Genomic DNA, 23,453 nt, shown 5'->3' on the forward strand with positions numbered 1-23,453 from the left:
AGCCCGCAACATACTCATTTCTCATAGATGTAACTGACCTTAGGCTTGTCTAGGGTTAGAGTATGGCAAGCTGGGGTGCAAAATCATACTTTCTGTCTGCGTGGACACTGCTGCTGTGCACTAAAAGTTTCCTACTGCACTTCTTAGGTCAGACAAGCCCTAAGAATGCTATTCTTAGCAACCAGTGGAAAAAAGAACACTATCCCCAGGGGGTTCAAAAGGAGTACTCATTAACTCTAACAGCATTAAGCTGAGATCCCATTTTTGAACAACTTCTTTGACCAGACATCAACCTGATGGGGAATCTCCTGATGTTGGAATGGCTGAAGATTTTACAGGTGTCAACTAAAGGAATAGCAGGAAATTGAGAGACTTCAGTTATAACAACAGGTCTAAAATAGACTAAGAGGGAGCAGAGCATGAAGACGTGTTATCTGCTGCCAGCAGAGATAACCGTTTCCATTTCTCGTAGTAACATTTCAACATGGATGATTTCATGGTCTGTGGAAAGAAATGCAACTTCATTGAACCTGCTAGATCAGAAGCTGATGTCCCATAATCCAAGCTACAAGGTGAAAAGACTTTGAATTGGGGATGCAGAACAAGGCTGTCTCCCTGGGCTAGCCGGTCTGAAGGCAACCATGATTCCAAGAGATGCACATACGTATATTACTGGCCCAAATAGAAGGGATCACAGGCCTTGTCCGGTCTAACCACCAATGTACATACAAACCCATAGAATAGGAGAATTCTGCTCCAGTCCAACAAGAACACATCTCTAATTGAGTCTCTCTCTCTACTCTGAAGCAAACTGGAGGGAGTTTTGCATTGCTACACCTGCAGCTATCCACAGAAAAGAAAGGAACTGAGGCAGTTGGGGCCAGGTTCTTACAATCTCACCTGTGAGCATTCAATGCCTTGAGGGGATGCTTGTGCAATCCCAACATGCATGGCTTTTCAAGCAAGTTCCCAAAGCTCAGCAGTATCTGAGGGCACATCCCACAACAGCAAATATGCAAAAACCATCTCAAAGGAGTATTAACAGTGTACAATTTATAGAAGCTCATTCTCAAACTTTTTGATCCAATGGCATTTCAAGTGGTTTTAAGTTAAAACATGAAACTGAGGCTAACTCTACTCTTACAACATGTGCCAGTATAGTAACATCAGTTAGGGTTATGATTATTCTTTTTAAATAATATTTTGTACCAGCAAAAGCCCTGATTTAGATGCAGTTATACTGGCAAAAAAGTGCTTTTGCAAGTATAGCTCAAATGATTAAGAGAACTGGTATTCACTATTCTAACAAAAGCACTTTTTTATATAAGCTGCATCTATACAAAGAGAGTTTGCCAGTATAGCTATTCCTACAAACCGTTTTTAGTGCAGACTAGGCCTAAGTCTATTCAGCTCATTTTCTTACAGCCCAGGGCCAACACACAACACTGCATTGCATGGTTAAATGCAGGCAAACACTATTTTAGTCAAACAAAACTTGCACGTGAATTCAACCTACCTAAATACTTATACAGCCCTTATCATTATAGTAAGCAGCATCTCCCAAGCACAAAAAACAAACAAATTACATTCACCACTTGCTGAGAATATTTCTACAGAAAGCAGAAGTTTAGTGTTTGATGTGAGACTGTGACAAGTTTATTGTAAGGAAAGTTAAGTCAAAGAGGTAGGGTTTGTAATTTGTTCCAAAAGCTGCAGTTCATGGAATTTAGAGTCATTATTAGATTGCTCCCCTCACAGAGTCACTATATGAAACGTTTCACTTACCAACTCCTGTTAGTAAGAATAAAAGTGTGCATGCTGCTGCTGTTCCATAGAACATGATGCTGATATTATGCCCCATTAGATCAATATCATCAACTGTGTTTGGAACCAAAACTGGTGGTAACAAGAAGCCAATTGCCGTGCCAAGCTGTAAAAAGAAAAACAAAAAACAAGTACTTTCCTGTGAACATGAGCAATCAAAAGAACAAAGAAAAAAAGTCCTACTCGGTAGAATACAGAGCTTACAGCATAGAAAGTGATGAACAAAAATTACAAAGAAAAAGTGTTACTACATGGTACTGGAGGGCAGCAGTTATTGATCTGTCAATCTTACTGACAACCTACAGCTAAGATTTCCAAAAAATAGTTTTCCTCCTTTTCATTCCTGAATTAACCTGCAATGCTACAATTGGAATGTTACACACTGATGACAAAAAAATTATGGAAGTCCTTCTTTTCAAAAAAATTTTATATGAAAACATTTCTTTAGGAACACACATTTACTTGGCCTGTCATTCTGTGACTGAATATACAGTGCATCTAGACAGGACACAAGTTTCTCTTACAGGCCAGTATTCCCTCCTTCTTGATCATAATCCTGCATTTGACTTCACAACCTGATGCAGTGGTTTTCAACCAGGGGTACTCATACTCCTGAGGGTACACAGAGGCCTTCCAGAGGTACATCAACTCATAAAGGTATTTCCCTAGTTTTACAATAGGCTACATAAAAAACATCAGTGAAGTCGGTACAAACTAAAATTTCATACAATGAAATGTTTATACCACTCTATGTACACTGAAATGTAAGTACAATATTTATATTCCAATCAATTTATTTTATAATTATATGGTAAAAATGAGAAAGTAAGCAATTTTTCAGGAATAGCGTGCTGAGACTTTTGTATTTTTTATGTCTGCTTTTGTAAGTAGTTTTTAAGTGAGGTGAAACTTGGGGTAGCCAAGACAAATCAAACTCCTGAAAGGGGTACAGTAGTCTAGAAAGATTGAGAATCACTGGCTTGATGTTATAAAAGTGAAGTTCAGCATTATATTTTTACTGCAGGATTAATCAGGAAAAGAAGGCAACTGGGAGGGAAATGCCTTTGTAGAAACACATCTTCAGTAACTACTAAGCAGGATAAAAAGAGTCATGAAATACAAAAATGGCAGGTTTACATTTTGGGCCAGTTTCAATTCAGCCTCTAATTCAAGAAAAATAGAAGACTGACTGAAAATTTGGCTCCTGGTATGTAAAATATTTGAAAATTTCTCCAGACATAAGAATAGCATAAATGTTTCTTTAAAATTCTCTTGATTTCATCTCGTTACTCCAGCAAAAGCAAACTATTTTCGTTTCCAATAAAAAGTGAAATGTTGTCCGTTAGGTTAAAAAGCCCAGTAATTATTTCAAGTAGTTTATTTTCTACAATTATATCCCAAAATCTTTTTTAAAAGGATTCTGAGGATTCAAAGTCAAGCACTCAAGTTAGGAAATGCCAGAATTAAGATTGCTTGTGCATATGCATTATGATAGTCTTTAATTATATGTTCATATACTACTTTTTCCACAAGACCTGCACTGAATACACAATTAATAATTTCTTCATAGATCTTTTCAATAGTGCTCTCTCTGTAGTACCTTAGGCCATATATGCATTACAAATTTTGATCACCACAATTTATATTGGTGTACAGCTGGCAGAATTTGTATATCGCTTGTTCACATGCATACTCAGCTGCTTGCATCAGCACAGCGTGTACTCACCAGGAGTGCTTATACTGATGCAAAGTTGGTGCACCATAGTTAGGTACCCCAGTGTGCTATGCACTGCCATCTGCTACAATGCCATTTGGGAAATTTTTGCAATGCATTATGGAATAGAAATGACTCACTCAGGGAATCTCTGGGAGCTAGGGTCAAGTTCCCAGCATGCAATATTCTCCATCCATATGCCATAATTGTCACACCTTATTTTTAAAATCCCACAAACCCATGCAGCACTTTTTGCTGCCTACCATCTCCGACAGAAGCATGTAACCTGTAGAGCTGTGTACTATTCTCAGGAATGTTGCCAATTCTGGACGCTTGAGCCTCTTGTACTTGGAGACTCGCAGGAAGTCCCACAACAACACAATGATTTCTCTGAGGACAGTCTGCTGAGGGACATAGTAAAAAACAATTCAAGGTTGTTGGTGCCATTCATGGAGAAGCTGCAGATGGAGGAGCACCATATGTAGGGCATTAACCATCTCCTGCTACACAGGACTGTGACTCTGGCAAACAAAGTGGATGGATTTGCAGCAATGGAGCTCCAGCACTACAGTGGCTGATAAGATGGCATTCACACATCCCTATTTTGGCACCAGTCCACCTTGCGTCAGAATACATTCACAGCAAGGACTATTTTTCTATGGTTATGCAAGCATTGCTGGATCACCAGAAACACCTCACTAATATCAATGTCCAATTGGTCAGGGAAGGTGCATGATGCTCATATCTTTAAGAACACAGGACTGTTCAGAAAGATGAAAGTAGGAACCTTCTTCCCAACCAGCAGATTACCATTAGAGATACTAATTCCATGCCATTACTGAATCTGGAGGCCCCAGCCTACTCCTTGCTTCCTTGGCTTCCAAAGGCTACCTTGACAGCACCAAGAAAAGATTCAGCTACTGTCAGCTGGTGTAGAATGACAGATCAATGTGCATTTGGTGGGTCCCAGTGAGAAAAATATCCCAATGATTATAGCTGCCTGCTAGGCCCTGCATTTCTAAGGCAAAGGAAGAAAATCTGGCACCAGAGTGGAGACAGAACGGCTGTTTGCGGAATTTGAACAGCCAGACACAGACCACTACTAAAGCTCAACTGGAGCTAGCTGGTTGAGGGAGTCTTTTAAAAGAGTATTTTAACGGCCAGCCATAGAAGTGTTCTGTGCTGGTCTGGGCTTGAAGTTTTGGGTGCTGCTAGGACATATGTGGTGCTTGCTGTACATTTACAAGTATAATGTGCTTCGAGTACCGATAGGCATTCTTCAGGGTGTGCTGTGAACTAATAAAGATAATAATTTTATTCTTCAAAAATAGAAATTTATTGAGTGGCAAAAACAGTGCAGAAAAACAATGTGCAAAACACAACCAGCAACGCAATACAAACTTTATCACAAAAACATAAGTTAATGTAACGGGATTTGGCTGCCTTTCCAATTTCAAACATTTCTGTCTCATACCGCCTGTTGTAACTACACTTACACTAATCCAGGAGAACCATGGTTAGTGTATGTGAAGTTGCAATTTCTCTTACCATCACCTGACATACAGTGGTAGGGATCAGGACGTGCCAGAGATGCCATGCAGTATGTTGGGGGGTGTAAGGAGCTGTTACCATAGAGTTCTCCAAGCACTGCAAAGGGTAGGGAATCCGGGATTTTTGAAATTGTAGATCAACCAGGGTCTGGCAGCATTTGGGTTTGCTACCTCAGACAACCCATTATGTCCCCATGCATCTCGCTCTCCTTTTCCTGCTGGGATTTTCTCCTGTCCAGTCTCTCCTTTGTGCCATCTGCCACGCTGGCCCTCCAGGCCCTTTCTTCACAGTCCAATGCAGCACTTGCTTGCAAGATGTCACTCTCATCAGGGTGAGACACTCTATGGGTGTGGAGGGGACACCCCTAGAGGCCACAAAAGCTACAGACAAAAGAGACAGATGTATCCCTGGACACCACAGTCATAACAGAAAGACAAGTTTCAAAACTCCCTTTTCCTTATTCCCATGAAAACTTTTAATAAGGAATGCTGATCAAACCTTCAGCTTTGGAGCCTTTCTGCACAGCACTGTTCTACAGCCCCAGCCATGGGGAGTATTTAGTTGCATGAAACAAATGTTTGGTCCCTATTCCAAGCGTGCAAGCACAAGGCAATGGCACTGAATACTGGCACTATTTTCCACAAGTGGTGGTTTTTGCTGATCTCACTCCTGAGGGTAACAAAGGCACAGAGCACATAGCTGCTACTGGTGTCCTGAAGTTGCCCAGGCCCATATGTCACTAGCCAGTTTGCTGTAATGGTGCTAGACAAACTCATCACAGAGTGGCATGGGAGGAAGAAGAAACTAAGCGGACATCCCCAGAAACCATCAAGAGAGAATTGCTGAGTATCTCATGAAGACCTCCATTGAGATCTGGGACATTCCTGTATACATAAAGTGTTCTACATGGTGACCCCCACCAAACCCTACAGGGAAACAAAAGTCACAGGCCAACTACCCCTGTTTGTTATACTCCTGTCTCTTTTCATTGTTTCACTTATATGAAAAGTCAACACCTATGTCTTGTTAGCTTGAGGATGGGCCAGGCACCCCTCTTTAAATTTAAAAACTGTAAAAAGCACACTTACCCGATATCCCATCCACTTCATAGAGGCTCATCCATGATCGGCTGGCAGGACTGGACAGACTGTGGTAGAGTCTTGAGCAGGTCCTGGCTCCTGGCATGTCCAGAGCCCCCATCTGCATCTCCCCACCACCTCATCATCTTTGCTGCTCACTGCAGGGGTCTGTCTCCTACAAGATATCCATGATGGTCTGCAGGGTGCTGGTGGGGTGCCCACCAACTATGGCATGCTGCTCATTGTAAAAGTGGCAGGTCTGCGGCTCAGAACCAGATCAATGGGCTTTGTGGGTATGCCCTGCCATACTTCTTTCACTTTCCAGGGTACACTGCTGATCCCTGCCAAACTCTTTTGTCTGCATCCCCACGTAATCTGCTTGTATATGCCCACATCTCTATGGTATTTAGCTGTACTTGCACAGCCTCTACTGCCCATAGGCCAAGAAAATCCAATACTTTCTGTCTATTCCAGGCACAAGTGCATTTAGTGAGTAGAGCCAGCATGTCTGTTGGGCAGTTACACACAACAAGGGAGCGCCGCTAAATGTGCTCACCAAGCTGGGCAATCAGGAAAAAGAATTTTAAAAATAAGTGAAGCATTTAAATGGGGGAGTGGCTTCTGATCTCTGTGAACCCTAAGCAGTAGAGTTCACATCTGTGACCAGAGAGGTCACAGGGAATGGGGAATTGTGGGACAGCTGCTGGAGGACTGCTAGGGTTGACACAGGTCACACACTGTCTACCTTGGCATGCTGACCATGGCTTCACACCATTATGGATGGTGGTTTTCAGAAAGCTGCAGTTTCTGCTGTTCTTTTATTGCTTGGATTTCATGTTTAAGTTTGGAAACTCTTGCCTCAGCTTCTAGTTTCAGCGCTCTGTGTTCCTGGGCTCTGTCCTCAGCTTGCAGCTTGACTGCTTTATCTAATCGTGAATCATTCAAACTGTGTTGCCATAACAAGGCACTCATGTTGGTGGGAGGCAGATTTTAGTGCTGACACATGCACAAACAACTGACATAAGGCAACTTATGCTGACCTTACTTTATAGTGTAGACTAGGCCTTTAAAAATTGGGTAATGTGACACCAATATTTTAAAAAGGCTCCAGAGGCAATCCTGGCAATTACAGGCCAGTAAGCCTAACTTCAGTACCAGGCAAATTGGCTGAAACTATAATATAAAGAACAGAATTATCAGACACGTAGATGAATACAATTAGTTGGGGGAAAATCAACATGGTTTCAGCAAAGGGAAATCATGCCTCACCAGTCTTCTAGAATTCTCTGAGCGGGGGGTGTGGTCAACAAGCATGTGGACAAGGGTGATCCAGTGGATATAGTGTATTTAGATTTTCAGAAAACCTTTGACTAGGTCCCTCACCAAAGGCTTTTAAACAAAGTAAGCGGTCATGGGATAAGAGGGAAGGTCCTCTCCTGGATCAGTAACTGGTTAAAAGTAGGAAACAAAAGGCGGGAATAAATTATCAATTTTCAAAATGGAAAGAGGTAAATAGTAGTGTCCCTCAGGGGTCTGAACTGGGAGCAGTACTATTCAACATACTCATATATGATCTGGAAAAAGGGGTAAACAGTGAGGTGGCAAAATTTGCAGATGATAACTATCTTGAGTAGTTTTGTAAGTCCAAAGCAGACTGAAAAGTTACAAAAGGATCTTACAAAACTGGGTGACTGGGCAACAAAATGGCAGATGAAATTCAATGCTGATAAATGCAAAGTAATGCATATTGCAAAACATAATCCCAACTATACATATAAAATGATGGGATGTAAATTAGCTGTTAGCACTCAAGAAAGATCTTGGAGTCATTGTGGCTAGTTCTTTGAAAACATCCACTCAATGTGCAGTGGTAGTCAAAAAAGCTAACAGAACGTTGGGAATCATTAGGAGAGGGATAGATAAGATAGAAAATGTCATATTGCCTCTTCATAAATTCATGGTATACCTACATTTTGAATACTGCATGCAGATCTGGTCACCCCATCTCAAAAAAGACATATCGGAATTGGATTTGGTACAGAAAAAGGCAACTAAAATGATTAGGGATATGGAAAAGTTTCCACATGAGGAGAGATTAATAAAGACTGGGCCTTTTCAGCTTGGAAAAGAGACGACTAAGGGGGGATATGACAGAGGTCTATAAAAGCATGGCTGGTGTGGAGAAAGTAAATAAGGAAGTGTTATTTACTCCTTCTCATGACACAAAAACCAGGGGTCACCAAATGAAATTATTAGGCAGCAGGTTTAAAATGAACAAAAGGAGGTATTTCTTCACACAACACACAGTCAACCTGTGAAACTCCTTGCTTGAGGATGTTGTGAAGGCCAAGACTAGAACAGGGTTCAAAAAAGAACTTGGTAAGTTCATGGAGGATAGGTCCAGCAATGGTTATTAGCCAGGATAGGCAGAGATTGCTGTTTGCCAGAGGCTGGGAATGGCCAATGGGATGGATCACTAGATGATTACCTGTTCTATTCATTCCCTCTGAAGCACCTGGCATTGGCCACTGTCAGAAGACAGAATACTGGGCTAGATGGACCACTGGTCTAACCCAGCATGGCCATTCTTATGTTCTTAGTACTTTACATGATTCTGGGAAAATGACTGAACTTTTTTCCTGAAACGTTAAAAAAAATTAAATTCAGCCCAAATTGGACACTCACAAAGCAACACTTCCAGCCCAGTAAAAGTATTTTGTAAAGATAAGGCACTTCATTTTCAGTTATTACTGATTTTAACTGAAAAATTCCCAAGTTTTACAAAAAAGCTGGACCACACAAGCACAAGAATACTTATACTATGTTAAGAAAATCCAATAAATTAGTCTACCTAATGTATCATTTAACATAAACACATCTAAGTGTGAACACGAGGGTGTCAAAGTAAGCCAATGCAGCCAAAGCAAGATACACATATGCATGTGTAGACAACGAAAGTTCTATGGCACTTTAAAGACTAACAAATTTAATATTTGTAGACATAAGCTTTCGAGAGACTTAGCTCTCTTCTTCAGATGCAGTAATCTAAAGTCTCTCAAAAGACTATGTCTACAAATATTAAATTTGTTAGTCTTTAAAGTGCCACAGAACTCTCATTTTTGCTGTATATAGACTAACACAGCTACCCCTATGGAAATATGCATGTATGTACATACTGTTAATGTAGTTCATGAAATAAACCACAGCCTTAAACTGCTTTTGCTTTCAACACTTATTTTTCTCTATTTGTTGCCTTTTTTTATCCTCCCCAATATTTCCCCAGAATATTGTAAAGTTAATTTTTTGCAATGATTTTCACCTGTTTTTTTAATTTTTGTTATAAACATTGATAAATTCACAGGAAATTATAAATAAAATAAAAACTAAAAACAAAGTTTATAAGCAAATGAAGACAGTCTTATCATGGAAAAGTTTTAAGCAACCTTAAATATAAACATTGCTACCAGCTCTACCTATGATAACCTAGAGTGCACATCTAATTTAAATCGCTATCAGCCACAGGAAGAATGGAAAAATATTTTAAATCCCCATTGCCTTAGTGATATTCACCTAGGACCTGATCCTGCACCAATGCAGGTGATTTACCATTTTGTGGCCACAGGCAAAACATACCAGGGATGCAGGGGAGCAAGGCTATGGGGGAAGTCTACACCCTCCAATCTTTACCCCTCCATCCCCCACACACTGGGAGAGGCCTTTATCTGCCCCAGCTCTTATGGTGGGGTAGGAAGACTTTCAGTTGAACTTCCACAAGAGTGAAATTACCAGCTTCTTTCATGAATTATCTTGTCCCTGTGGTCAGACTTCAGTCCATTCATCCTGAACAGGCTCATGAGACCAAGACTACAGTTGGTGAGAATGAAACTCTCTACCTGAGTCTAGGAGCATGGATGGGGCACGCCCTTTTGTTCACCCCTCAGCATCCCAGCTCCATATGGCATCCCCCATAGAAGTGATGCATGGTCTGAGATGTGGGGTCACAGATGTGTGTGGGGGATGGGTAGTGGCAGTAATCAGTTCTTGAAGGAATTCCACAATGCTAATACCTAAGCAGCCTGGCATACCAAGGCAGCATCACCGTAAGAAGCCCTTGATGCAAGGATGGCTCAGCTCACAGTAACTGGATGACATTCTGCCGCAGGCCCACCCCCTCGTGCCACAAGCCCTGCCTACATCTCCACATTACTCACATTTCCCACCCATCTTTCCTTCCAGCACTAACTATTATGGTAGTATTTGTTATAGTATTTATTCCATCTGATTTTTGTTTGGGAAAATGACAATCACCATTATCTAAGGCAACGCTAAACAGACCTTTCACCTCATTACAAAGCTCAACAAAAGCTTGTTTCTCCATTAGTTTTTCTGTACTGTTTATCTAGCTTTCATTAGAATACAATTTTTATGAAAAACTCTATAAAAATGGAACTATACTGTATGTATTTGAAAGAAACACTTTGTAAATTACTTAATGATGTTACCCCAGTTTTGTTCTTTGTTGTGGTTTAAGTACTTGGCATATTGGATTATAACTGATAGATGATTTAACTTCTATAACATTTGTTTAATTTACAAAAAATACAGTATCCAGAACATCCATTCAATTAAAATGAGCCTCTAACTTCCACATGCCTTTGAAAACCTCAGAAAAGATGTTGAATCAGAGCAGTCAGGGTTCTGATGCTGTGCCAAAGTTGCAATGACTAACTAGTTTAGATTTCCCCCCATATAGGCCCACCACATTTCACTCAGTTGCAAGGGAAAGACTCAGTCTGTGGGGAGGATGCAAAAAAAGATATTGGATTTAAAATCCCTCCTCCTTGTGATACAGGATTTTTGCTGTGAGAGTATGAATGGGAAATCTCTATTGGGATCTGAATTTTCCTCATTCAAACATTAGCAGCTCTGCATGTTACAGAAGTGAGCACACAAAAACATACCATCATCATAGTGTCCCGTCCCCCCACAATGCCTTTTAATTTCAACTGTGATTCCCCTCTTTCAACCAGATTTTTATCTTCCCCTCTGCACTTCCTTCTCCTCTTCTAACCTTGATTTCTCCCTTTATGGATTTCTAGCTGCTTAACTGATGAACACTGACCTTTACCCCTCTCCATTAGCTTATTCCTCTTCTGCCTCTCCCCACCCCTTTCAACCTGGGATTTCTTCCGTCCTATACAGCCCATTTTCGCCCTGGATCTTTCGGTTCCTTCCCCCCTCCCCTTTTCCCCGTTCCTCCCATCCTCTCCCTCCGCTCACCTGGTTGCCCAGCACAGCCACAGCGCAGGCAGTGGACACCTCCTTGGGCCCAAACCACACAGCAGCGATGCGGGAGGGCAGCCCCAGGATGAAGACCTGGGCCACAGCGCACACGGTCTGGGCCATCAGGGTGAGCGGGTAGAGGCTCTGCCGGACGCTGGCGCATTTCATCCAAGCACCCGCGCAGTTGAGGCCGGAGCCCAGCAGGGCGGTGAGGCGCAGGCCTCGGGTGTCCAGCAGCCAGGTGGCCGGCAGGATGAGCGGCACGTAGGCCACCATGTAGACCATGGAGAGCCAGTCCACGTGGGTGTAGGAGGCGCGGTAGAAGTGCACGAAGACGCTGCTCAGGATGCTGTACTGGATCCACTGGAAGGCGTTCAGCAGCGAGTAGAGGCTGAACACGGCCAGCACGGCCAGCCTGCGCCGGGAGAGCCGGGGGGCCGCCCGCGCCGCGCCCGGAACCGGGGAAGGCAGCATGGCCTGCGCCTCCGGGAGCGCCCCCAGCCCAGCCGCCCGCGCCGCGGGGCTGCCGCGCTCCTCAGCCTCCTTCCCCGGGAGGAAGCCATTGGGTTGCTGCGGCGAGGGGCCCGCCACCAATTCCCCGCTCTCCTCTTCCTCCTCCTCCTCTTCTTCCTCCTCCTCCTCCGCCGCCGCCCCGTCCCCAGGCCTACCCATGGCCGGCCCCTCCCCGCCGCTCAGGGCGGCCCGCTCGCTCCCCGCCGGTGTTGCAGCCCGCCGCCCCGCTCGCTGCCCGCCGGCTACAGGGAGGTGACAGATGCGCCCGGGGCCCCCGCCCCGCTCCTACCCTGCCGCCCGCCCGCGCGGGGCCCAGCGCCGGCCCGGCTCAGCAGCGCGCTCAGGCAGGGACAGGCGGCGGCGGCTCAGGCTTTCCCCCGGCCCCTAGAGGCGACTCCGAGCCCGTCCCGCGGCTCCTGCCCCAAGCACGAGAAGCCGGGCGGCGCGGCTCCCACGAGGTATCCCCATCACGCCAGGCGGTCTCCGCTGGCCCTCCAGGCCAATCAAATCACAGGAGGGGGGCGGAGCTCCCACCATCCTTTTACCTGGCGGGGAGCAGAGAGCGCGTCTGCGCCTGCGCGAGTTCGGTCCCTCGACTCTTCCGGACGCGTGTAAGCGGCACGGCGGAGCCGGAGGGGGAAGGGAGCTGTCTGCCAAGCCGCCCGTCCGCTATCGTAGTGCCTAGCCCCGCCCACAGCCCGCTCGCGCGAGGGCGAAGGCTGAAGGGCGAAGGCCAGGGCCAGCAAGGCGCGCTAGGGACAGGGGAAAGTCACGGAAGGGCGGCCGTGCCGTGCCGTGCCGTGCCGTGCCAAGGGAGCCAGATCCTCGGAGAGCGGGGAAGAGAGGGTCTCCCTCCCTGGGGAAGCAGGATCCCCGGCGGGGAGGTAGAATCCCTCCAGCCCCCAACTGGGCAGCAAGAGTCCCTAAAGAGAGGAGCCCTGCCACTGCACGCTCAGGGTCCCTGCCCCCTATTTGGAAGTGATGGGGAGAGGATTCCCTCCAGCCCATCCCTCCCCTGAAGGACCACTCCTCTAGAGCAGTGATCCTCAACCTTTCCAGAATACTGTACCCCTTTCAGGAGTCTGAGTTGTCTTGTGTACCCTGAATTTCACTCCGCTGAAAAACTACTTACAAAAGCAGACATAAAAATATCAAAGTGTCACAGCATACTATTCCTGAAAAATTGCTCTTTCTCATTTTTACCATATAATTGTAAAATAAATCAATTGGACTATAAATATTGTACTTACATTTCAGTTTATAGTGTATATAGAGCAGTATAAACATTTCATTGTATGAAATTTTAGTTTGTACTGACTTCAATAGTGTTTTTTATATGTAGCCTATTGTAAAACTAGCAAATACCTTTATGAGTTGATGTACCTCCGGAAGATCTCTGCATACCCTCAGAGATACGCGTACCACTGATTGAGAACCACTGCGCTAGAGGGATCCAGAGCCCAAAAAGAGAGGGAGAGAATGGAGCCAGGGGCTTTTCCCTGGTGAACAAACACCCTCTGCACAGGGGAGCCACAGCCCAGGTGGGATGAGGGAAAGAGCCAACCCCTCCTGCCAAGGCCTGCCAGCAGAACTACTACCCAGAAGCCACAGGAACTCCCTCGCCACCCACCCATGCTCAGGAACAGGTGGGAGATGTTCTTCAGCAGGGGCAGCCAGTCACTGTAGGTTACACACTGCCTGAGTAGGAGTGGAAAGGGTGTTGCCCTCAGGCTCTCTCAAGTTCCCTGCCCCAGCGAGGAAGAGCCAAAAGTGATGGAGAGGATCCAATTCTCTTGCCCCCATAGGAACCTCCTCCCATCTAGGCGGAGGGGTTCAGGTTCTACCCCTCTACCCTATTGCTCCCCGTGGGGAACTAGAACCCCAAGGATGAGAGAAGGTGTTCCCTCTCTGTACAGTGAGCCAGAGGCTAGCCCAGCTGGAGAGGTGTAGGATGGTTCTGCCAGATAATCTTCCCCAAGACACTGAGCCAGAGTCCAAAAAGCAAGGAACCAGCACCTGTTGTCTTACAGCACCTTTCCTCACAGGAGGAGCCAGTCCCATTCCCTCACACTAGTATAGTATTGCCAATCCCAAGCATTCAAAAATCATGAGTCAGGGCTCATCTACATGGTGCTGCACTAGTTAGATCGTAAATTCCAATGCATACTAGGGTGTTGGGTATTAACTGGCCCACGTGGACTGTAGCCTGATTTTATGGTTATTAATTTATTGAATAGGGTAATAGGTTTGCCAATTGCTCTAATTAAAGGATTATGAGGTTCGTATCCTTAATCAGGCTTCAGGTGAGTTATAAGGACCCCAGGTACAACACAGGAAGAATTCCAGTGATAACCAATATTTGTATAATTTTATAAATTTATTAAAATTACATAAAATAGTAAACAAATGACTGATATAGAGAAATAAAATGAATAATCAAACTGATAATGGATTAATACAATCTTAAAGGTAAAGACTTATTTGATAGATATATCTATGATATGCTTTAAACTAGTATACTCACACCCTTCCTGGACTTGGTTGAAAGAGATGTCTAATTTCTCAAGTTGGAGTTGAGTGGAATAAGAGCTGCTTCAAAGCTAAGAGCTATAAACTAAGACTAACATTACAACGTTAAGAATATAAAATAAAGAATGAATCTTAACACTACATAAAACTTCAAGCAGCGATAGCTGACAGTCGACTGCCCCGATGAGCTAGATTTGATCTTTCTTATACCCAAGAATACGGATCCTCTGGCCCATACTTGGCCTTTCCACCTTCAAACTTTTGGGGTACACATAATCTATTGGCTCCTAAGTTCGTACGTATTATTGATGTATCCACATCCCTTTCCAGGTGGTATTTTATCTCACCTTTGTTATTTCTAGCTTATTGTGGGTTCTGTGGTGTTCTTGTAAAGTTTCTTGGTAACGAGACAGCCCCTTCCCCTTTTAATGTCCCTTGACTTGTCTAGGGTAAAGGTTATGACCATATATGTCTTATCCTGTTCTACATTGATACTTATCTAAGCCAAAGGTTGACTTGACTTGTCTAGGGTAAAGGTTATGACCATATATGTCCTATCCTGTTCTACATTTATCTAAACCAAAGGTTGAATATATATATTAACGGTAGCTGTCATCCAGGATGTGGAAGGTACCTTGCATTACAGCTGAATAAAATATCTAATTTTATTATTGAATCACACAATCCTATCAAAATATCTCTAATAATAATAATGCAAGCAAGCAGGCTAGTTCTATAGGCTACAGGACCCTGCTGGCATGTATTAAGAGCTCCCCACTGCATGTTAACATAGTACTGTCTGAAATAGGACTACGTTAATGCGCGCCAGGGAACTTTCAGTGTGCACCACCAGGGTCCACACACATCAGCAAACAACATGCTGGTGTGCATTACAATTTACACCCCAGCTATGTGGACTATAATTTCAGGTTCAAAATATAACCTTAACTACACAGATATGCAGGCGACCATGTTGCTTTCCCTCTAGGGTAAGAAGTGGGAAATACCAGCCATTTTTAATAAGGAAAAGGTCACAGGTTTGATGACTGCAAATGGGAAAGTAAAAAACCCCCCCAAAGACAATCACACATTATCATGGCAAATTCCAAAGGGATGCAGCAGATAGAGTGCCACCCATGTTGATCTCTAGCTCAGTCCTTAATGTAAACTGGAGATTCAATTTATGTCCATCATTATTGACAGTGCTTCAGCAACCTTGTCACAGGGCTCCTAACCGACGGCTGGGGCAAGAGCATAGGAGGAAGGGGAAAAGAAGCCAACTTCCCCACCTTCCAAAGAACTCTCTTGAACAGGGAGAGCCAACCCATCTGCCCTGCTAGTGACACAGAACAAATGACAATTTAGCCAGAGAATGGAACCATAAGGGATAGTTCTAGAGACATCTTTTGCTCCAGTGCCTGCTGCTGGGTCTGCAGAGAATCCTACATGAGCAGGTCTAGACTAGGAAAGGGAGTTTCTAGAGAGAATCCTCAGGTTGAATACCCAGTGGTTAAACATTTGTAAAGCTGTTAATACCCATTTAGTAGCTGCTAAGAAGTGTTTTTAGAAGTGTTAATTAAAACATGTTGGCTAATGTTCTTAAAACCACCCCTTTTTTCCTGGTCTAAACAGGGCCTATATGGGGACGATTGACAAAAGTCTGGGGAATGTTGCTTACAACGCCCATAACCTCAGCAGAAGCAGCAATGCATTCTCAGTGCTATAGAAATGTTCTTGGCTACAGCTGCCCATGCCAGTAAGGTTTGGCTGTTGGATCTGTGTACTCACTGACCTTCTGACCTGGCTCTTATTGGAGTTACAGGATTTGGCTCATTGTATCTGCCATGCAGAAGTGAGAAAAGCTTGTCCTACCAGGTAATTTAAGGCAAAGATGGGAGACATTGGCTGTAATGGAACCATAACCAGTTGAATTGTCAGTTGCTAGGCAATATGGATCATCACCAACTGCCTCTTGTTCCAAAGTCCTTGGGCAACATTCCTTTGTTTTTTGGGCATCACACATAGATCCCCCTCCCCAGAAAATACAGCACTGCTGGGACACAGGTGTGTAGTGTTTTTATATTGTTAAGATACTACTCTTGTAAGAGACTTTCACTTCCAGACCCCATATTATTATTTATTTGTATTGTGTTAGCACATAGGAGCCCCAGTCATGGACCAATACCCCATTGGAGTAGGAACTATACAAACACAGATTAAAAAGCCAGGCCCAACCCCAAGGCGTTTAGGGGATATATAGAAATAAATTTTTTACCAGGCTTGAGTAATGTTAGAAATTTTTAGATCAGCTTTTCAGAGGTATCACAGAAGTCATCTTAAGCAAAAATATTCTGTAAGCTACCTATGAATTTTTTAGATGGGTCTAATAGCAAAATTATGTTTCAGATAAGACAAACTGTTCTTTGCAACAAATGTCCTCTAAGTTCTCACATGTTATGAACTGGCATTTGGTTTCCTGGCACTATTTTAATTTAGGTAATTATTACAGCTAGCATAATTATGTGTCTATACTCCATTTAAAAAAAGTTAACTCTCTGGCTATGTTTACTTTTCCAAAATGTTCTAGCAAGCAGGTTCTAGCATGGATGTTTGCTGTGTAAAGCACGAAGGATTCTTTCTCCAAGAATCAGGCAGCACAGACAATACTGAAGAGGTTTATTCATGATACCAGAAAGTCTGATAAATCAGCTTCAACTTCATGGTGTTACAGTGGTCAATTATATACCCTTTCTTATCGATTACATAGTATTTTTAAATTCTTTATCTATTCATTTACTTCCATCTGAGAGAACAACAGTGATAATGGTCGTTACATACATGCAGAGACACTTTTAATCACTTTACTTACATCAAGAATGCTAGGGCTACACTCGGTGGGGGGTAGGGGGGAGGAAGAAAGGGGGAGATCCTTACAGATAGGTGGCAGACAGACAGAAATTCTAAAAGCAAATGTGCTGTTCTCACTGGAATTAAAAAACCAAACAAACAAACAAAAAACAACAAGAGTCTTGTAGCACTTTAAAGACTAACAAATTTAATTTCTGCAGGCATAAGCTTTTGTGAACTGTAACTCATTTCATCAGATGCAAGAAATAGAAATCAAATGGCAGGTATATATTGTTGAAGTAAAATGCTTAGGCCTTAAACTTTGGTCAAGGAAAATATGTCTTATGGGTAAAGGGAGGGGGTAAAACAGAGTGAAACAGTGCAGAAGAAAAGAATGTAAACAGTGCTGAAAAATATCAACTGTCTTAGCTGAAAATGCTTGTACTGCAGTTTGCCTATGTCTATAACCTTGACTAATGATAAGAAGAATGACTGCTGTGATTCTAACACTGTTATAAATATATGTTAAAATCTGCCTGAAGGTGGAGACCCTTTACTGACCAGAAACAACTCTGTCAGTGGCTCTTCCCTTGCATATGCTTGTGCTTTTATAATAATAAAAGTTTCAGATCTCTGATGAGCCTCAACTAAAACGCAGAGTGAAGCTTTGTTTCTTCCACAATATATACATCCAAGTTTAAGGAACAACAATGGGGAAGTAGTTGAGGCCTATTCACAGCCATTGATTAGGAGGTGAGAATGTGTGAACAGAGAAATTTACTTCTTGTAATGAGATAGCCATTCCAAGTCCCTGTTTAAACCCAGTTTCATTGTGTCAAGTTTGCAGATCAGTTCAAGCTCAGCAGTTTCTCTTTGAAGTCTGTTTTTGAAGTTTTGTTGTAAAAGTATGGCAACTTTCAAGTCATTTACAGAGTGTCCTCGGAGACTGAAGTGCTCTCCGACTGGTTTATGGATGTTTCTATTTTTTATGTCTGATTTGTGTCCATTTATTCTTTTGCGTAGTGACAGTCCGGTTTGGCCAATGTACATGGCAGAGGGACATTGCTGGCACATGATGGCATATATTACATTAGTAGATGTGCAGGTGAATGAGTTCCTTATGGTGTGGCTGATGTGGTTAGGGCCTGTGATGGTGTCACTAGAGTTGATGTGGGGGCAGAGCTGGCAACGGGGTTTGTTGCAGAGGTATGTACCTGAGTTAGTGTTCTTCTTGTATGGTGTACGGTTGCTGGTGAGTATTTGCTTCAGGGTGGGGGGCTGTTTGTAAGGCTGTCTGTAAAGACTGTCTGTTAATCGTTGAATGAATTTGGGAATCTTAAACTGCTCACCAACAATTCAGAAGAGGTAAAATTAACTAAATAAATTATTCAATGCTAAAAATTTGTCGAACTCTAGAAACTATATTCCGCCTAAGTTTTCCCTGCAGTTTCAATTGATTTTTTGTATTTATGAGATTCCATCTGAAGATTTCTAAACTCACTCTGGTTTTACACCAGTCTGAGTCCACTGATTCAGTGAAGATCTTCTTGACTTATGCCTGTGTTAGTTAGATCAAAATCAGGCACCTTGAATTTTGTGTTTGTTTGTTCCTAGGATAAGAAAATACGTAGTCTAACTGTTCATTTCTATTTCTGTTTTTATCTGTAAAAAACAGATGCAGGGTAAATTTTTCAAAAGTTCCAAGCGACTTAGGAGCCTAAGCCCCATTTTCAAATCAAAGCACACTTTTGCGAGTATAAGCTTTGCTGGTATACCATACTAGTGTACCTTTAGCAGCAAAGCACTCATAGGCGATATCTACGCTACAGAGCCTACATCAGCATAGTTATGCCAGCATAACCCCCTAGTGTAGAGGTAGCATATACCAACAGAAGGCTTTAGGCCATGTCTTCACTAGCAAGCTATAATGGCAAATGCTTCTAGTGGGGACGCAGCTTATATTACCAAAAGAGTGCTTTTGCCAATACAGCTTATACCAATTGCCTGAATAACATAAGCAATACTGGCAAATGGACATTTTTACCAATATAACTGCCTCTGCAGTAGGGCTTTTGGTGGCATAGCAATGTCTGTCAGGATATGATTTTTTGCCACACGGGTAATAGACAGAGCCAGCAAAACTTTTAAGCATAGACCAGGCCATAGGTTCCTAAATTGCTTAAGAACTTGAAAGATTTGCTTATAGATATTAATCTAATTTGATTTAGCCAAATTCTTCCCTTGAATGTGTGTGTGTTTTTCATTGAAGTTTTGAGGAGCCCCATATGTTCATCCGAGAACACTTAACCCTTAAAGCTGAAGAAAATACAAGACCTAATTCTGCTCTGATTGGTTTTACACCATTGCTACTCCACTGACTTCAAAGTTCCTCCTGATTTACACCAGCAAAAGCAAAGTCAGAATCAGGCTCACTGTTTGCAGCTGTGGACACAACTTAAGTTTCACTTCCATGGCAAGCGGATAGAGCCATATCCTCCATTTACATGAGGGTAAAATGCACTGCAGTGCGCAAGGATTTGTTTGCTTTTTTTTAATAGGAATTCTGCTTATAAGAAAGACACCTCCCTAGATACAATGGGTGATGGAGAGAAAAAGCGCCTGATTGAACTGAACATGACAAGGGACTCCATGTGTATGGTGGAAGGAAAAAATGACTCAACCTGGCTCAGACCTCAGAGGAGACACTTCCCTCAAAGTAATCGAAGTTCACTAGAGAACTATAGAGAAAAAGAGCCTGAGCCCGACACTGGCAGGAGTTCCTGGACAGCACTCACTCCTCCTCACCACAAGGAGAGGAGGCACTTTCCAGAAAGAAGTAAGTTATATGCATTACAGAGAAACACTCCACTCAGTAATGTTAGACCAGGGATGAATTTGGCCCAGTAAGAGCTAAGGCCAGTGAAATATGAGGTTACTGGATAATTGTCATCTGCTTCCACTCCCTAAACAATGAGGGGAAAAGCAGGAGCATTTATTTAATTATGCCAAGGCAAAATAAGACCAGGGTCTTGATTCTGACCTTGCATCAGTTTTACACTGGTATAATTCCACTGATTGAAATGGAGTTACTTCTTATTTACATCAACATGAGATGAGAATCCAGCCCCAAAACTTTATTTCAATGCAGGAGACAGTTAGCCAATGAGAAACTTTATTACAATAGTTTTATTTATAGGCCATCATAAGCCCCTGGATTTCCATAGCACTTTATTGGCTTTTTTTTTTTAGGCCATAGTAGTGTGACCAGATTTTATAGGGACAGTCTCAATATTCAAGGATTTGTCTTATATAGGTCCCTATTACCCCCTGCCCCCATCCTGATTTTTCACACTTGATATCTGGTCACAGTAGGCCATGGGTAGAAGATTTGTATACCAAGTTTAAAGTCATGCTGAGTTTTTCCAAAAGCAAAATTGCTTATCATCTTTGGGCTAAATTCTGTCTTGGCTTGCATGGGTGTCAGTCAGACAGACCAGAATCTGGCACTTTGTATGTAGACAGAGTACTTTGCTCTTCTATAGGACCTTCCATCAAGAACTCAAAGCATTTTACAAACATTAGTGAGCTAAGCTTCACAACACCCTAGCATGCAGTGGCAATGTTTTGGGTGTTCTCAGCTCATGCCACCCCCAAGGTGGAAGTATTTCAGTGGCTGGTCAACTGATTTTAGTTCACTGCTACAGTATGTACAGTAACCTTATGACGTACTTTGAGATCCTCTGGGATGAAATGGGTGTTGTTCCATAAATGATCACACCATTCAAGAAATATTTCCCTTTTCTGGGATGGAGGAGAACAAAAGCTATTGGTTATTCACTACCCATACATTTCATTAACACAGAATTGACTGACAGTGCCTCATACCCTTCCAGAACAATCAAGTGCACCTATACTTACAGCTCTGAAAATTAGGAAATAAAGGGTTATGGTATACATCGACCCCAACCCACAACCTTAACTCTGTCTGCTTCAAGAAATGCCCTAACACACCAGTAACACTCACTCTACCCTTAGAGGTGCTCAAAAACATTTTGGGAACAGAGCCAAGAGCACTATACAACAGAGTATAACAACTTCTTTTTGTTAAGGCAAAATTCAAGTTAGGTATGGTCTAGCAAACAGGAGCTTCCTATACCCAAACACTAAGCCTAGCACTAACACAACTCCAGACTTGCAAAACATTACAATCCATTTACCCTTGCTTACAGATTACTTCTGAGACATTGCCTTCACTTATCCCTCACTATGCCCCGGAGACTGCTCTCATGTATGCCACCAGGCTGCTGGCAATCTCCATGGCAAGAAGACATCTTGTGCACGTCTACTAATACAACCTACACAACTCAGCACTGAAATGATGCATGCTTGATTCTTCAAGGTACATGTGCATCTCTCCTCATATCACAGTGACAGCTCTGGCAACCTGCTACAACTAATCTTTCTGCCATTGAATATAGCTACATCTAACAGTGAATGGTAGTGGGAATGCATGCAGATAAATGATGTAGTGAAAATCTATGGAGCACAAGACAATAGCGCATTCTTTTAGTCATTCGTCATGTCTACCCAACAGCAATTGCCAGATCAGGAGCAACAGGTGGAATGATAACACCACTTATATTAAAAGACTAGAACGCATGGTCCCCTGGTTCTTAGTTTAGGGCATTTTTGCCAAGGACAAAGTGCAAGGGGAAAACAGCAGCAGGAGGATCCGTTTTGGCTGTGTCCCATCTGGAGGTTCAGTTGTGTGTGAGGCTCTGTTTCAGAATAATACAAGAGGCTTAGTTGAACTTAGAAGCATATGAAGTGCTTTTGGAGTGTTCAGAGTTTGAAGGGACAAGAACCGAATAAGTTCCAGTGCACATGTGCAAGCAGCCTTTTTTCCCCTAATGCTTATAAGTTGGCCACATTTCAATGGATTTTTATTGGGACAGCAAAAGGCACCTCTAACCTCAGAACCATCCCTCTGCTAAATTTCAGGTTCCTGTTCCAGAACAGAGGTGCTAGAGATGTTTTTTAAAACAAAAAATACTTGAACATTTAACATTTTAAAACCTACTTTTTTGATGAACCATTTTTACTCAAACTTAAAAAAAACCCGAACAAACAACTGAAACTCAATCAAAGACCAAACACTGAAATTTTAACTCAGAACAGCTCAAGTTTGCCAAAGTTATAAAGCAATTGAAACAGGGCAAATTTATAAATTCTGCTACTGCTCCTCCTCCTATAATATACATATTATTATTAAAAGAGGAATTTGTTTTCATAACTATTTTCAAACTTTAATTCTGTCTTGCAGATAATGCCATCTTTGGATGAAGCACCGCTCTAAAGCTGCCTTCTTGTCTGAGCTCAGAATGTTTCACAAAATAAGGAGAAACCAAATATTATAGGGCTGCTTTTAAAACGAGTTTAGATATCCAACACTGCTAGCTAAGTTTCAACAATACGCTCAGTTCCCAATTAAACTCGTTACTGACACTCAAAACTACATTTTTAAAACAACATAATGTATTTTTATCTCTCTTCATGAAACTTGAACCTAAGGACAAGACTCAGAAATGAACAAAAGTTGATTCACTGGAACTGTGTCTAAAAGTGTAAAGTCTTGATTATGAAACCTACTGTTTATTTCTAAACTGAATTAAAATTAGAACCTTTATGTAGCTTGTGCAGACAGATAGGATTTCCAGCTTATTTTATGTGCATTTCAAACTGTACATTTCAGTCTTTAGAGGTTAAATTTTTAAAATTAATTTCCAAAGCATATTAGTCCAAATTTAACTCCCCATTACAGTTTTCAGTGCATAGGATGCTCTCACATAGCACAGGAAAATCTAAGCTGCAAAAATGCATTGGACAACTAGCTCCCCCTGTGTCTAGGTGATTTTTTTAACATTTAACAACAAATGTGGGCAACATAATATAATAACTTAAAAACAAACTTCCTGAAATTTCACATTAGCTAAAATCAGTTCTCTTCCAGGCTTATTTAAAAAAAAAAAAAAAAAGTCTAACAAAAATATAGTGAAGAGCTACAGTATTTGTACAATTCTGGCCTAAGTGTGGGTGGGGAATAGATGGCTGAT

The 23,453-nt window shown here is 42.4% G+C and overlaps 2 protein-coding genes across 3 annotated transcripts in view; one reads left to right on the forward strand and one right to left on the reverse strand.

The window, feature by feature from the left end:
* Positions 1 to 12,509, reverse strand: part of FLVCR1 (FLVCR choline and heme transporter 1) — a 28,151-nt gene extending 15,642 nt beyond the window's left edge. For both annotated transcript variants that reach the window (XR_010922979.1, XM_067564991.1), the window contains exons 1-2: positions 11,449 to 12,509; positions 1,786 to 1,930 (exon numbers count right to left, since the gene is read on the reverse strand). Coding sequence is in view for 1 of the 2 variants with exons in the window: in XM_067564991.1 (XP_067421092.1) it covers positions 1,786 to 1,930; positions 11,449 to 12,123 (820 nt within the window). In the remaining variant the exon portion in view is untranslated. The remainder of the gene's footprint in view (positions 1 to 1,785; positions 1,931 to 11,448) is intronic.
* Positions 12,510 to 12,548: 39 nt separating this feature from the next.
* On the forward strand, positions 12,549 to 22,760 carry SPATA45 (spermatogenesis associated 45). Its single transcript, XM_067564695.1, has 3 exons — positions 12,549 to 12,575; positions 19,899 to 20,176; positions 22,664 to 22,760. The coding sequence occupies exons 2-3, from the start codon at positions 19,936 to 19,938 to the stop codon at positions 22,681 to 22,683; spliced, it is 261 nt and encodes an 86-aa protein (XP_067420796.1). The 5' UTR covers positions 12,549 to 12,575; positions 19,899 to 19,935; the 3' UTR covers positions 22,684 to 22,760.
* The last annotated feature ends 693 nt before the right edge of the window (positions 22,761 to 23,453 follow it).

The sequence above is a fragment of the Emydura macquarii genome, unplaced genomic scaffold (assembly GCF_026122565.2).
Source record: "Emydura macquarii macquarii isolate MOO-44397 ecotype Brisbane River unplaced genomic scaffold, CSIRO-AGI_Emac_v2 contig_2676, whole genome shotgun sequence".
Lineage (NCBI taxonomy): Eukaryota > Metazoa > Chordata > Testudines > Chelidae > Emydura > Emydura macquarii.